Source organism: Meriones unguiculatus, chromosome 19 (assembly GCF_030254825.1).
Source record: "Meriones unguiculatus strain TT.TT164.6M chromosome 19, Bangor_MerUng_6.1, whole genome shotgun sequence".
Lineage (NCBI taxonomy): Eukaryota > Metazoa > Chordata > Mammalia > Rodentia > Muridae > Meriones > Meriones unguiculatus.
In genome coordinates this window covers 35,898,583-35,914,794 of record NC_083366.1, presented here as the reverse complement: position 1 = coordinate 35,914,794, position 16,212 = coordinate 35,898,583, and the positions used below count along the sequence as shown (strand labels likewise).

The 16,212-nt window shown below is 39.4% G+C and overlaps 1 protein-coding gene across 2 annotated transcripts in view; it reads left to right on the top strand.

The window, feature by feature from the left end:
• Positions 1–4,221: 4,221 nt before the first annotated feature.
• Pou6f2 (POU class 6 homeobox 2) overlaps positions 4,222–16,212 on the top strand; it is a 380,942-nt gene continuing 368,951 nt past the window's right edge. Inside the window, exon 1 of one of the 2 annotated variants that reach the window (XM_021652839.2) lies at positions 4,222–4,647. In XM_021652839.2, the coding sequence (XP_021508514.1) occupies positions 4,482–4,647 (166 nt within the window). In that variant the 5' untranslated portion in view covers positions 4,222–4,481. The remainder of the gene's footprint in view (positions 4,648–16,212) is intronic. The other variant, XM_060372425.1, reaches the window with a different exon arrangement.

Sequence of the window (16,212 nt, the reverse complement as noted above, 5' to 3'; positions counted from 1 at the left end):
ATATCTTTGAGACAAGTGTCTTGTGACATAATTTTTGGAAAACACTGTCTCATTCCAGCCTTTTCATCTCCAGGATGAGAACTAAGTCTGATAGCGTTTGCATGGCTTGTTATGCTTATCTTACATTTAAAGGGAACACCAAATGCATCTGGGTATTGAACATTCTCCAGCGTCCTGTCTCCTGTACAGCATTGTCCCATGCGTTTTGCCCAAGCAGAGCCAGCCAGAGACATATTTTGTCTTACATTCTGTCGGAAAGAAGATAACACACACAGCTCACTCTGGGATTGGTTATCTGGACTTGGTGCCAGCCATGGCCACGCTGACTCTTCAGTTCCTAATTTAAGCCCCTGGCTAGTCACAAGTTCAAATGCCTTGGTTACTGAACAATATAAAGAGGGGCATCCACAAGATGAGATACAGTGTTAAAATTTAGCCATGTGTCTTAGGCTCAAGTCATTTAGCTTTTCTGAACTTGAGCTTGTCATCCATAAAATGTGGTAAGAACCTTGCTTGGTTTGTGTAACAGCAGACACATCTGAAGAGCTTGTCTGGCCAAAGCCCTACATGACTGGTTCTTATTCTTGAACCACACCTGAAGGATACCCAGGCTAGCATTGTGCTGTTTGGATGTTAGGGCACAGTCCCACTCTTCACTATTGGCTATGGTAAAAATTTTCCTCATGAAGTAATTGCCATTTTTATTTTATTACCTGTTATTCTCTTACTTTTTACTTTCTTATTTCTCTTTTTCCTGTCTTTGGCTTCCTTGGTCTCTAATGACCCTAGTATGTTCCATGCAGTGTAATAGGCACTATTCTTCTTCCATTGACACTTAAGTACAGGACCATTTTCTCCTACCAATGTTGATAACCAAATGGCAGAGGGGCCTTCATTTCTTCCAGAAGTAAAAACTTCAAGTGTTTGACCATGAAAGTTTCACTCCTTCATGTTTAATTTTTCACTTTAGCCATTTCTTTTCCTGTTTGCTGCTGTGGAGATCTTTGGACATGCTGAAGGTATAGCTCTTACATTTCTGCGAGGTACTGCGTGGGTATATATGGGGAAATCCTGTATGCTCTTTGCAGAAAAGTCTTCACAGGCCACCACAGCATTTTGCAGAGGCATCAGCTTCCAAGCCCCATGTTACTTCAAAGTGGCACACCACAATCGGCCCTGAGTCTGTACTCAGTGGTCACTGCTTGTCGCACATTTTCAAATGGACCTCCCAGTGGCTACAGCTGTGACTAAAAGCTGTCTGCTCTCTGACTCAGTAGGGGTTGACAATTTAACCATGTCATGTGCATATATATATATATGTGTGTGTGTGTGTGTGTGTGTGTGTGTATGTATGCACCCACACGCGCACTTGCATATATTCAGATATGTCGTGGAAATTTAAAGTGTTTTATAAAATAAAAACTCAAATGAGTACTATAGTGACAAGCTGAGTTTTCTACGCTGAGGTCACTGGGAGGCACTGGTTGCCAATATAACCGTGTATGAGGTACATAAAAGTAATTTAAGAAAGGCGAGCTAATGGCCAGTGAAATATACCATCTGACAGGACATGCTTTGCATACTTTTGCCATATATAAGTGCAAGTGAACTTATCAGCTTCATCTCAGCTCTTCTGTGGGATTCAGGATTCAATTTTGACCCTTCAGAACTAAAGCAGGGGAATATTGCTTCTTAAGTCCACCCAGGTATTCATTGACACATGAATAATGCTATGTAGCGTATAAGACTGTATTCCCAACAGAAGTTCACCATCAACACTCCCTAGAAGATATTCAAATAAGCAGTGTAGCCAGAGAGATGGGATATTTTGAAAGGACAAATCTATCTTTTTCTTTACATTACAGAGTACTCAACCTTTTAGGAAGTTTGAAAAAAAAAAACTAGAATTTAAACCTGGGTTCTTGTATTCTGTGAGGAGCACACGATAAATACTATGAGATAGCCAGTTTTGTTCCCTTCCCTACCTGCCCAGAGTACTCACTAAATAGAACTCCAACCACATACAGTACTCACTAAATCAGAACATCACCAACACACACACACACACACACACACACACACACACTCACAGTCTTCTCTAAATACACAGGGGGAAATTCTGGGGAAATTTTCAGAACTGCCTGCCTCCTTTGTGCTTTGTCAGTCTCTTCCATCCCCCAATGCCAAGTGCTCTAAAATCTAGCCACCATACCCAGCGCCTGGGATACTAATCTCGCACTAGTAAATTTAGATTGACAATACTGTGGGTCGACCACATTGATTACATTGATTCTATTTCAAATATTTACAATATACTGAGACAAGCCTAATCTATTTCCTAAAGAGTTCAAGGTAGGTATCACAGTTTCCAAGGGGGGAACAATGGAGAAATGTTTGTGGTTGCTATCTACAATAATCTGATGTTGACAGAGAGTAGTATTTTATTTAGTAATTAACAGTGTAAAGGGCCGAGGAGCTGTCATGTTGGTTCTTAGGCTAGGGAATGTGATGAAAGATGATATCTGCGATCGCATCCTTTCCACTTGTTTAGGATTGTCAGGATGAGAAATGTCAGCATTATGAAAGCTCAGCTCTGCTCTTGATATGATAAAACCCTTCAAAAGCCAGCCTTTCTCTCTCCCTCATCCCCCTCCTTCCTCGCTCTCTCTCTGCACTTGCTTTTTTATTTATCCTGTTTTGTTAGATGGCAGAAATATAATTCTTTTCTTTCTTCCTATTATAAGCCACCATTTTTGTTTTATTATATGTTTCACAACCTCTAATGCCCCACTGAAAATTACCTTGTTAAATGACAGTGTTTCAAAGCCATGAATCCTTTCCACCATTCCCTCAGAGGTTTGAAACAGTCAACAGACTGTAAAGAATAAATAATAAAAAAGTATTGATTATTTTGATGACTGTGAGATTCAATTAAGTATTAATTTTGCCCTCCAGTGGACCTATCAAGGTATTCAAAAGGGAGGATTCGGCTCAGCTAAATGCGTGCTGAGTGCTTCAGCCTTAAATAGGGAGAAAATGTGTTTACCTACAGTATTTGAAGAAGAAGTGCATTGATGCACAGAGTCCAATATTTAAGTGCTGTGCAAATTAAGCCCTGGTGACAGTGACATTGTTTTCAGTGGTATGAGTATTGACTAAAGAAGTGCATTTGATGACAGCTTAAACTATTTGTATTGATTAACATTTTCATAGATTATCATGTGTCATATCAAATTCACTTTTCAGGCATGAATACATTAAAAAGAAAAAAAAAACACACCACAGGCATACCATAACCAATGTGATGATGGGCAGAGGAGCATGCAGCCCCACCTGCTCCTGCACGTCACCTGTTTCCTGCTCAGGAACCATTTAGGCATGAACTTGACAATAAATAGCTCCCAGATCACGAAGGAAAAAAGGCAGTTTTTGCTTTGCTTTGCTTCTGCATCTGATATCAGTGCCAAAGCAATCTTAGTTTGCAAGTGGGCTAAAGGCTAGATTTGGGGAGTATTTCTCAACTTAACATGCCCTTCTAAATGAGCTGAAGATAAAGCCAAGCTAAATTGTTGGGGAAAGAAAAGTTTTGCCTTTTTTTTGTTTTTCTTTTCTGGAAGTGATTCTTGATTCCTTTTTCTTTAATGCTCTGGGTGTATGATGCTCTAGGTAACTGAAATATTGAACACAGTTTGTAAGTATTTTCCCACTTCCTTAAAAAAATGTAAAGCAATTTCCGTATATTTTGTTGTGCATTGTTTGCTTTAAAATGTGCGTTTGATTTGAGGTCAGCCTCTGTCCCCTGTCTGGGACCCTGTAGCCAACTTCTAAGTGTGTTCAGAGGATTTACATAAGAAATATCTCTTATTCCACTGAAAGCTTGTAGCAGTCTCTCTCTCTCTTTTTCCCCCCCGTTTCTTTTCTCTGCTCTTGGGATAGGGTTTAATTGCTTCTCCCCCAGGGAGAAGGCTTCTTAAAATAGTCCCAAGTCCCTCCATAGGGTGCCCCTTCTAAAGAGGTGCTTGCTGGAGTACAAGCCAGCACTTTCTCTACCCCCGCCGCAACTCCGGTACTGCATTAAAGACAGCACAAGGTGTAAAAACATCCTTACAAAAGCACATCCCACAATTAGAGCTGTGTTGGTTAGCCTGCTTGCAAAGAAGTTTTTTTTTTTCTTCTTCTTCTTCTTCTTTTTCCCTCCGAAGCCTCCTGAATCTCTCACATGCTAGTTGAGCTTTAATAGGGTGGGGAGTAATGGAGAACTCATCGGATCTGTAATAGCTCTTCACTTGACTGCAGCCAGCAATAACAGCAGGAGCAGGCAGAGATAAGAGAGAGGAGAGAGGGAGAGTGTGTGTGAGTGTGTGTGTGTGTGTGTGTGTATGTGTGTGTGGAAGAGGGAGAGGGAGAGGGAGAGAGGACACGCTCTCTAAAGCTGCCACTTTTTTCCTCCCCTTCGCTCTTTCCCCCCATCCTAGGATCCAATGATAGCTGGACAAGTCGGTAAGCCCTTGCTGTCAGTGCGGAGTGAAATGAATGCGGAGTTGAGAGGTGAGGACAAGGCTGCTACTTCAGACAGCGAGCTGAATGAGCCCCTGCTTGCGCCCGTGGAATCAAATGACAGCGAGGACACTCCCAGCAAGCTCTTCGGTAAGTCTGTCTAGGTATTTCATTTCAGTCCTACCATGTTGTCCGGAGGAGCAATCCAGCCACCACCACCCCAGCCCCCCATTTCCTCCTGTTTTTCATTCTTTTTTTTTTTTTTCTTTTCTGTAAGTGCTAAAGAGGAGCTTCGCATCTTAGAGAGGCTAAGGCACCGGAGCCTATTCAACTGGCTGGGAGGATGCCCTCCAAACTTTTTTTTTTTTTAACCAACAAGGAACTTACTTACTGCCCATTTTGACTTGTCAAGTACCGTTGCCATGCCAAGGTTGGAAAATATCTGAACAAAACAGAAGGAAAGAAAGAAAAGAATGAGCAAAATGATAATAATAATCAGGAAATCAGTTCCATTGCGAGAATTGGTTAACATTTATTGGATAAATATCGACTCAGTTTCGGGTTGCTTTGCAGCCTTTTGTTAAGGGGAAGGAGAGTAAAGAGTTATTATCTGTAGTCAAAAGATGAGAGAGGAGAACTGAAAATGTCAATACAAATCGCCCTGTGCCAGGTAAACAAAGGTGGCTACAGGCATGGCTCAAAGAAACACATTTTGTCATCACCATCTGAGTGAGTATTTCTTCTTTTGAAAAGGGTTGAGGGAACAGAACAGTCCCCTACCCTTCTCCCCTACCCCTCTCTCTTTAACATATTTTAGCCTCATACTAACCATGGCAACAGGACCTTTTAGGAATCCGTTTCATAAACAAAACGAGAACAAACAGAGTGCCACTTCTGCACAGACATCTGTCATTCAAACAGATGACAGTCTGTAAGCCAACTCCAACTCCTGTGATCTCTAATCAGAAAGGGGGAGAGGGCTGCTGAGGCACGTGCCTGGGTGATGGACGTTGTGAGGCGTCTACTGCACAAGTGCCTTATGCTTCTGAGTGACATTAGCTTTTCAGAACAGTGGTCTCTGACACACTTGCTTTTAATTATTTTCAAGTGGGTCTGTCGTCGCATCTGTTTAACTAACCTAATATAAACAGGTAGAAAACTGCTTGTTCTCAGATTTAAAAAAAAAATACAGTCATGAGCCTGAGGTATGGAGTCAAACAACATCCATACATAAAATGCTTTTTGAAGAATGCTGGTTTAGTTTTAAAATAGATTTTAATTTCTTTTTGTAGAGAACAGACACTTTCTCGATAGATGAGCAGCTCTCAGCCGGTTCCATAGAGGACAGCTCTCCACTTGTAAATGTTCAGGCAGGCACCAGGAGGGAACCACACAGAAACTTTGTTTTGGGTGTTTCTTTTGGTAAAGATTCCGATCTTTAACCTAAGAATACAGCTGATTCCAGTTTTAAGAAAGCCCATGGTCACTCGTAGTTCAGAAGGCTGTTGCCTATAAAACCAAACCTCTGCCTGGGTTCTGTTCTGAGTTTTAGCAGTTCGCTCTGAGGAAGTTTGCAGTGATAGCCTAAGTTTTTAGTTGTGTGAAAAGTCATGCTCTGAAATGCTCATTTTGTTTTAAGAGGCCGGTGAGAGAAGTCAGGTAGAATTATCAGTAACAAGGAAGCAAAAATCCACGCAAAGTTCTCTCTGATGCTGTGTACTCAGTTAGCCGCCTGCTTTCCAAAGCAACTCATCTCCACCTCAGCAAAGCGGCAGATGTTAAATTATTTGTTCTGAATGCTTTATGTATTTTTTTAAAGTAAGTACATTTTGTAGACTTTAGTTTGTAGCCACAGCTTGTTTTCTGCCCATTGAAGAGATGCAGGGATGGATGCCTGATTTGACATCATATTATTTAGATTTTTCAGTGTTGAGAGTTCTGTCTTCCACGTTTACTGGTCTGCATGCACAGTGAAGAAAGCTTTGAAAGACCCAAAGGGGCCAAAGTAATTTTATTTAAAGTTCCCTGAAAATACATTTTAAGTGGAATCTTTGTGGTATGTCAGAGACTAAGGAGTCATAGTTTAACTGAAAACTCACAGCGGACTTGGGAAGGCACCTACTCGCATTTTGAGATTCTTAACTTCTGAGTGTGTGACAGAGACCCCAGTGAAATCCCTACTCTCTTCCCTGGGGTGATTTATATTCACTAGCTTGTCTTTCTCCTCTGGATTACTTCAAAACGCAATGTGAACCTTTCCCAGTTTTCAGTTAGACAGAGAAGAAATCAGTTGATCTAGCATTCTTGAAAACTTGAGAAAAAAAAATGAAGACAGCCTGAAACAGAAATTATAGAAAACACACAGAGATGAGAGCATGCACTGGGTTTGTAAGGTTTGTAAGTTATTGGGATGAGTGGATTTTTACTTTTAAATATCACCAAGGCTTTCAAACGGAAATTTTAGTTTACACAACTGTCTAAAACTTACTAAAGGAATTGTCTCCCAGTCTTTGTAAGAACTTTGATGATAAAACTTATGGCCCAGGCATATGCTGTTTTCTCTGGCATGTGAATGTCTGGGTCTTTGTGTTTTATATTTAGATATAGTTCTGATTGTGTTCTTTATTTGATAACAGAGAACTGTGTTGTTTCTGGGCAGTCAAGCTTCTCTGCAAACGTGGGTCATTCTGCCACTTCTGTCTTAAGCCATCATACCTCTACTTTCCCCTGTGCTATTGAAGACTGTGTTTCTCTTATGGAAGGGAAAGATCAGGGCAAATCCTGTGCATTTTGGTATGTTTACTGCCATAGAGAGACACTATTCAACAACAGGGGACAGGAAAAGCTTGTTTTTCCTATTACACCTGAAATTTCAGTAGAAATGGATTTCTTTAAAGCTTGTTCACCCATCTGGGTCTCGTTCAAATTAGTAGTCCGGAGGACAGGCCCGTTTTTCTCACAGTATGGCATCTTCAGCCCCAAACTGCAGGAGAAAGGCTAATGCTGATGCCCTCTATGGATAAACAAAGGAAATTCCTGGAACCACTGGGCTTTTTATGCCTCTCCTTAAATTGCGCCTCTGTACTTAACAGCATCCAAAGGGAAACATACTGTGCAGAATGTTTCAGTGCTCCGAGCTGCTCAGAGAGCCAGAAGGAGGAACGAGAAGCCATATGCCCGCCTAAGTAGAAAGTTCAGAAAAGGGCCCTTGTGTTTCATGAAGTAATCACATCAGAGGTAACATTTTGCTTAACTTGAACAGTCATGGAAACTAAAGTACACTTAAGAGAGATAAATCCACATTTCATTGAGAAACGTGAAGCAGTTATCTGAGATATCATTAAGTGTGCATTATTTATTCCTAGAAAACCCATAGAAAGCTACCTCCTTCTTCAGCTTATGAGCATATTCTGCTACACTGTGAGCCGCAGGGAACAGTAGGGATGGACGGAGTACAGGCTTGCACGTGGGAGAGTTATTAGAGAAAGCGGTGCTGTGCCACGTAGTGCCCTGGCTGCACGATCAAATGAGTGATGCCACACAGACAGGGCCAGTCACCAAATATGGGACTAGTGATGTACACACTAGAAACTGTATCCCAAACTGGCCTTTGGCAGACAATCTCCAAGGGAAAGGATTGCAGTGTTTCTCCAGTGACATTTATATTGCTCGTGTCAAAGTGGTGCCTCACTGCAGCCATGCCCATCATGCATTTAGTGTCTCACATTCAGCAAGCGGGATGCTAAAAATTCAGATGCTGGTATCCACTGCTTGGTCAGGAAAATGGCTGCAGAAAAGATAAAAGTAATATATGTCCCTGGAAAAATATCTGTATTCTCAACTGTAGAAGTGAGACCTCACAAAACAGGCCCTAAATATTTCCTCGGTAACTATTTGAGATTTGAGAGATGATTTATGAACAGTGCTTCCCCTGGGACAATTCTTATTGTTTCAAGTTAAACCCCATGATTGCTTGTATTTAAGTTTCAGCTACCCTGGGTGGTTGTGTTAGGACCAGTGGCTTGTTTTCCTGTTGTCTCACACAACCATGAGCTGGACACACAGCTCAGACCCCTGCACTGAGAGGAAAACAACACACCCTTTATGAATGTTGTATGTTAAATTTAAAAAATAATGTGTCTGGTTTTCTCCTATAACATTTTAAGTTTTTTTTTTTGTTTTTCTTTCTGGCTTAACAAAAATCATGACGATACTCTCAAGAGTGAGCATTTTCAGTATCATTTATCTGTGAACGATTAGGAGAGGGTTGAAAGCTGGGTCAGTGATTTCTCCATGTTAGGAACCACACTTGTCTGTTTGTTTTCCTTCTCCTTGTCCTGAGCTTTGTCCGAAATCACACACTAGAATTTTTTTTTTCTGTTTTCAAATTGCTGTCCGGCTTGACTTGATTAGAATTTATGGCTATGGAGTCATTTTCAATGACAAAAGGATAAAGGACTAAATTGTCTGTCACCCCTTGAGACAGTGGTCTCTGCAGGTCTGCAGGGAGGTCAACGCAGGCATAGTGTGGGCTGCTGTTCAGCAAGGCTGCCTCTTGTCTGTGCGTGCAAGCGTCCTTCGTTATGGGTTTGCTGTCTTCATTACTTTAGTTAAATGTCTCTTTCAAGGTTTCGATATCTTGGGTGCTTATAATGCTCTGATAAAATATGCTGGAGCTGGTAATCAGCATGTAGAGTTCAAGTCCCAGAGGGAGTTAGCTGGAAGATGATGAGGAAAATTCTCTAGAGAAATATAGTCATTTGAAATATGGAACATGCTTCTACATTTTAAAAAGTTGTTATGTTACATCAATTGAAAATTCATCTTCTTTTTCACTAAAGAAAGTGTATTTTGTTAAACAAAGCATTAAAACTTCATTCTTATAAGTCAACTAAATAATTTGAACAATATATTCTATGCAAAAAAAAATCCACTAAACAAAAATCAGTAGAAATCTGTATTTGTGTAAGTAAATGGGATTCAGGATAAGGTGTTTGCCAAAAGCAGTGTATGGTTGAAGAGTCAAGCAGGCCTTTGCCCTGCTAGTCTCTGACTAGAAGAGAAGGGAAATACAATTTCAAATATTATTCTTACATTTGAGAAAATCTAATTCACTGAAGTAATTACTTAAAAAGTCATTGAGGGGCTGTGTGTATTTAGACAACTTTAATTTAGTGGGGGTTTTCCTACCAGAATAACATTATGACATGGCATTGTAAAGAAATCCTCTTTAAGTAGTACTAATATATAGCGTTTGAAATTAAAAAAAAAAAAAAAAAAGCATATCTAGTAAGAAAGGTGCCAGTGTTCAAACTTCTCACCGGATTGGTTCGCTGAGCTGTGCTCATTGCCGGGCGACACTGCACTGGAGCATAGTGTGAATTGAAGAGCCAGCGGGGACTTCCTTGGTGCTTTCCTTTCCAGCCGCTCACCACGCCTGGGGTGCTCTGGTCAGGCCAGCGTCACAGAAGAGAAGTTCAGCAGTGCAGTGTAAGGATGCTGGGGGGAAGGCATCAGCCAGCCAGAGTGTGCATATGACTCTCCCGTTTCCCTTTTACTTTGATTGCCGTAGCTTACATACTTTGCCATTGTTGTCGAACGGTTCCATAAACAGTCGGAAATAAGATGAGCCGTACACCATCATATTTATTTGCGCTCTGTCATTCCTTTAAATGATTCCACTTAGCCTTTAAAATGTCGTGGTGTTTCTGCCTTAAAGGTTACCTGGCATTGTAGTGTTTTCATAGTTTGCCCAGCCTTGTCTGTGTCATAATTAATAGAGAGGTGCCTCCCAAGGCTCAGGCCTTCAGTAGATTGCCTGTTTTCTTAATCACGTTGCTCGGTTATAGAATTTATGTTATTACTTTCAAAAACTGACCAAATAAAATATTCTCTCACATGAGAGTTGAGCTTTGGGTAGGCTGTTCCAGGCAAAGCTTGTGTGCTATCACACAGTAAACAGATCATTTGTGAGAGAGCTGGCATCTCTTTGGCGACCTTGCTGGTCTACGTTTTGGGATTAATAATACATCAGACATCACACATTTAAAAGAAAGTGGCTGGGAAAAGAAGTGAGGGGAGTTCAGCTCTGCTCTTGGGCTGCCCCTGATTTCTCACACCTTTCTTTGGAAGGCAAGGCTATTGTAGGAGAAGGCAAGTTTACCCAAATCAGCATCTGGTCCTGTCCATATGCTTAACTCACTTCCTGAGTTTCTTATGCTAAAGAGAAAGACAGCAAAGTGTTGAGGCCCAACTGGAGCCCTGTCAGGGGGCAATCTGTATAACATTTCCTGCTGTCAGGTTAATAAATTTTTTAAAAATATCCAAAGGCGGAGGTAGCTATGGAAAGCTCATAGTAACTGTTGCTGGTCTCCCTGGATTAATGTCTCTTTAACGGCTGTTGTGGCTCTGGAGTTGCCTTATTTATTGTTTGCCCAGGCTCTGTACTTTGCTGGGTTTTGTTGTTGTTGTTGTTTTGTTTTTCCCTTCAGCCATTTATGCTATGCTTCTTACTCATAAACTGTTTATCCTTTGAGATTTCATTTGGTGTTTCTCTTAGAAGTCTGCATATAGTTTGTTTTCGTTTTTATGTAGTATTCAGCAGTCGGACATGCATGACATCATGCTCCATCCAACTCAGCTGAAGTTCTAAACCGATCGGTACTGGTCTTATTTTGGGGAGTATCTTCAAGCAATGGCTGCATTAAAAGAATATTTAGGTTAGTTAGCAGGCATGAGGTGATGTCTAGTTAATAACGTGTGGAACACCTCTTAATCTTTGAGTATAAATGCCAATCATCTGATTGCCAGAGTGAGGTTTCATAAAACTATAAAGCTGAGTAGCCTTGTTTAGAGACATACTCAGTGTCATGTCCTGATCTATGAGATGGACTAAGCCAGTTTTAGTGATTGCAGAGGTCAAAAAATTATAACACTAAATCTCTTCATTAAAGAAAGTTTTTCTAAGAGAAATGAAGATCAACTTTGTTTTCCAAGTATTCAAAGGAAAAAGTCTAATGCTGCCAGGTGCTATACATAGCTCACAAAATCTCTCTAATGCTGCTGGTGGGTTGCTTGTTTTATTTTTCCTAGTATAGTACATGGGTGTCTATGCTTTATTTCAGAATTTTAAAGACCACCTTCAAACTTTCAAAGATCCTCAGATTTTGTCATTTGTTTAAATGTGCATACAGTTGAATATATAAGAATATGCTATAGATTTTACACTAAAATGTTAGCTATCTGGAACTAACACCAGTTAAATACTTTTGTGGGAGAACTGTACTACCATCAAAACTACTTAAAGAAGATAAAAGATGACTTGATTGCAGTACCAGAAACTAAGAAATGTCAGTATACATAAATTGAGTACTTTCAACGTTCTTTGTGATGAAGACTGTGAAAAATAAAACTCTGTAACGAAAGGTTCATTTTTTTTAGATGGTTAAAACCCTTTAAAGAAAATGACGGACTCCACTAAAACCAAAAGCTTGTTGGTTTGTCCTGAGAATGAGGTAAAATATGGAGGTTTTTTTTTTTTTTCAGGAGAAAAAAAAAAAACCAATGTGTACCAATGATATATAAGAGGATTCATCAACTTAATATGTGTCTTTTGGTATTAGCATTTCCTTATACTCTTTTATAAAATATTTGCCTCTAAAGTACTTTTTTTCGATTAAAATACTTCTCAGATATTTTGTTTCCTACTTGATTTCTACTTAATTCCTACTTAGTTTCATCCAACTAAGGGAGGGGGGTGGCCCCTTAGTTGTGTTAAAAGTTTGTTAAAGTCAAGATATCAGAAAAGCATTTGTGTGCATCAAAAGTTTGCTGGTGTGTCTTCCTCTTGGTTTTCTTATGTAACCATACACTGCTTCATAGGGTCTACCAAATTTTCAGTACTCTTTATTCTCACAGTTATGATGTAACTATATTATGTCATAATGTTGATAAAGGCTAGGTTATAAGGGTAAATATTCTTTTGGATCAGCCCACTTATGCACCATCTGAGTACACTGCTGTGTATTAAAATGTTAGTCTTACATAACGTGGATCAAGCTTAAGTTCGCTAATAGAGGACTGCTAATTACACTACTTTTGGGACTCTTGGCCTGTAATCTAGTTCCTCTGTCTCCTTGACGTTGGCTGTCAGGCAGCACCGGGTGGATGGGTAAGGACGGAATTCCTCAGAAATTGTCTAGTCAATAATCCAGTCAAGCAATTTGAGAGTTCTACACTGCTTGTCTTGAAAAGAATATAAGTGTTTTTAAAACACAACTCATCCAAGCTCAGGAAAATGTTTGTGTCTAAATTAGGGAAACAGACACGTGCCAACTTGTAGATATACATCATTCACAATGTAAGTGCTTATGATTATTTTAATTAGCAAAAGGCGATTTATTCAACAGGGAGTAAAATGTTTGTTACAAAGTTCTGCAAGAATTCTTTGTGCCTGAATAAACATTTACATAGGCATCTGTTGAGGTATGTGGGTTTTTGAGGTAAAAGAAATAATGGCTATTTTAATCATTTGCTATTGAGATAGTGTGGTAAAACTCATCTTCGTTTGCAGCTTTTGATGGCCACATGTGGTGATTTTTCTCTTAGTCTTGGTATAGCAAGATTTACTTTTGCAAATTAATGGTTTTGAGCAATGCATTGAAGACAAGCATCACCACTGTCAGAGCAGAAGAAAGGCTAAAGGATTAATTCGATTTAAAAATGCAAACATTTGAAGCTGTTTAAAAAGCATGAAAGTATTACTGCCGAGTCACTTATTGCCAAAATCAACCAAGGGTAGAAGAGAATAAAAAAATTCAAATAAGAAAACACACACCACTGTATTTAATTATGAACACTGGACAGGAGTAGAGAGGTGAACTCCACTTTGTAGGAGCTGGCCTCTTTTTCCCAATACATCAACTTCATTTAGCAAAATTTCAAAAGATAGAAATATATAAAAAGGAAGCAGGATACAAAGGAAGCAGCATGTAGGACACATTGTACCAAACTAACATTTTAGTGAATCCAACTAATACTGTTAATAGATAGCAGTGTAACCAGTGAGCGGATAAATACACAGGGCAGGAACCATCTTGATCCTGTGATGGGACTTTCCCAGACTCCAGAGGAAACACACATCTGTGTTTGAATGTTGGCTGGCTCATTTTGTTTAGAGTCTTGAGATTACGGCGGCTTTGAATTTTAAACTAACTTAAGGAATTAACCAAAAATTCAAGAAGAGTGGTTTATGGTTTAGTTTGAAATCTTCGCTTCTCCCATTATGTTTTCTATACGTAGTAAATTCCTAATGGCCAGCCAAGAGTCTATGAAGAACCCGAAAATTCTTTAGAAAGTTATGCATCATGCTTTGAAGGGCTTAATGCTTGCGCCCGACTTCTTTAAATAAAAATGAAAGCAAAAGGGAAGTAGTGAGCTGAGAGCCTTGAGATTGGGTGGGCCAGCCTAGAAATGGGGCCACAAGTCTTGTGATCAGCAGTGTATCAATATGGCTTTATAATGACATAATAACCCGAACCCTGTAGCGGTTTATGGTTCTTTTGAGAATTCTTATGGATTCTTAGAGTGAGGGAGGTCTGAGAAAAGATCTTGAAAGCTTTCACGAAACCTGGCCGTGTGACAGGGAACTACGATGACTGTGATTTAGCTGCTGAGGAATCCCATCGACCAGGAACATCATTAAACTTTTAAGGTAAAACAAACCGCAGAGCAATTGGTAGATATGAAGGGTGCGGAGTGCCCAAAGTGACCGCAGAAATTAGAAAGGAAAGTGAAGGTTCTGAGATGAGAGGCAAAATGCAGCAGGCCTGTTGTCGACCCCAACATCCTGCTTAAAAACAGCGTTCTGAGTCTGCAGTGTTTCTGAACCCTGGAAGCATGTTGGGTATCTGTGTATGTGTGTGCATTTCCTTCATGGAATCTGTCAGAATTGATTGCTGCTCTTTCATTTTCCCTGGCTATTTTTAGTCAATGATAAATAAAGAACCAGAATTGTGAATCTGGCACCAGTGAGATATCACACTAGAAACAGCAGGGAAGAGCCAAGATGAATAACTTTATATCCGTGGGCTCGCCTAGATCTCAGGCCCTTAACATTTGTAATGCTGCTAATTTCTATGGGCTTTTAAAAATACACTTCCACATGAGCTCTCAAAACCCATAAAAGTGTGGCATGTAAAGTAAATTGTTTGTCACTTGCCGTCGGCCTGCCATATATATTGTCAGGAGAAATGGACATTAGTTGGAAAAGCAGTTGTTAAAGGCCAAACAATTTTTAAAGATGGCAAAGCTGTGCGAGGGCTTTCCTTTTTCTAACAATGAGCCACCCCTTCAGACATCAAAAGACAAGATAATAAGACACTTCAAGCACAATTCAAGATTATATTCAACATCTAAAGGCTCATCTCTTGTCAGTTTGCATTTGCCCTCCGAGGGATGGAACGCTTCTATCATCTTTCTGTCAAGAGGAGTCTGGCAGAAGAAGCAAGGGCTCTTATTTCACACACTTAGGGGGTTTTATTTATTTTTTTATTTTTTTATCAAATAGCCCACACTCACTTGGATTCAGCCAAAATGGGGGGATAATTCCAGGAAGGTCATCACAAGCGCAAAACTCTCATATTGATTTGTATGATTAGAAGGCATTAAAATTGCACGCTCATGTTAGGTGCTCTGAGGCTGTGTCAGTTACTTGGTCAGACACTTTTTGCAGCCTGAAAAAAAAATCACTAAAAATTTAAAAGTAGATAACTGAAAGCTGAAATTGTGTTTGAACATTTAACAAGTGAACATAAAAATAATTTAGTGCTTTTAACATCACAATATTTTCAATTAGCTTATTCTTCATGGAATACTTCATGCAATGTACAAAAGAAATAGCACGCCTGTGTTTACCAGCTGAAAGAAACACTTTTGTCAAATTATTTGTAAATACTTTCAAAAATTGATTTCATATGTTTAATATATGGATAACAGGTGATGACATTTTCAGTATAAATTTAATTATGATGCTATCGGCAATGATTAGCAAGGTTTTGTAAATGTTTTATACTCTGAAATGATAATGCTGTTACATTTGTCATTTCATGCCATCCTTCCCAGAGAGGGTGCTAAAGAAGTAATAAAGGAGTTATTATCATGATTATTCTCTACCAAAATAAATCACACTTGCTCTTTTGCTCTCTGAGAGTCACATAGCCACACAAAGAAACATTCTGGGATTTTTGCTTGTTTGGTTTTGTTTTGGATTTTGGTGGAGACACACAGAAGTTAGAAGAACCAGATTTTTGTCTCAAAACAAAACAATTGATGAAAATAAAACCATGATATCCTGGGATCGTTTCTATATTGAATCTTTGAAATTACTTTTCCTAGGAATTTTCATCAACTCCCTGTGTCTCTGCTTCTGATATTTCTCCTCTTTGCTGTGGAGTGTTTTGAGACTGGCTTTCTTCTTCTATACCACAGTCTCACATCAAAGAAAAGGAAGTATCCATATACATAGATATATATTTATTAACCATATACATGGATATATACTATCCATAAAATATAGCACATATATATACATATGTGTGTAAATATGTCACAGTGTCACTACAGTATGTGATAGAAGTGAAAACATGGTTCTACCACATTTGTTCTATTTATTATTTGGTTCTATTTCTTCTCTGCACTTTATAATTTATGGATTCA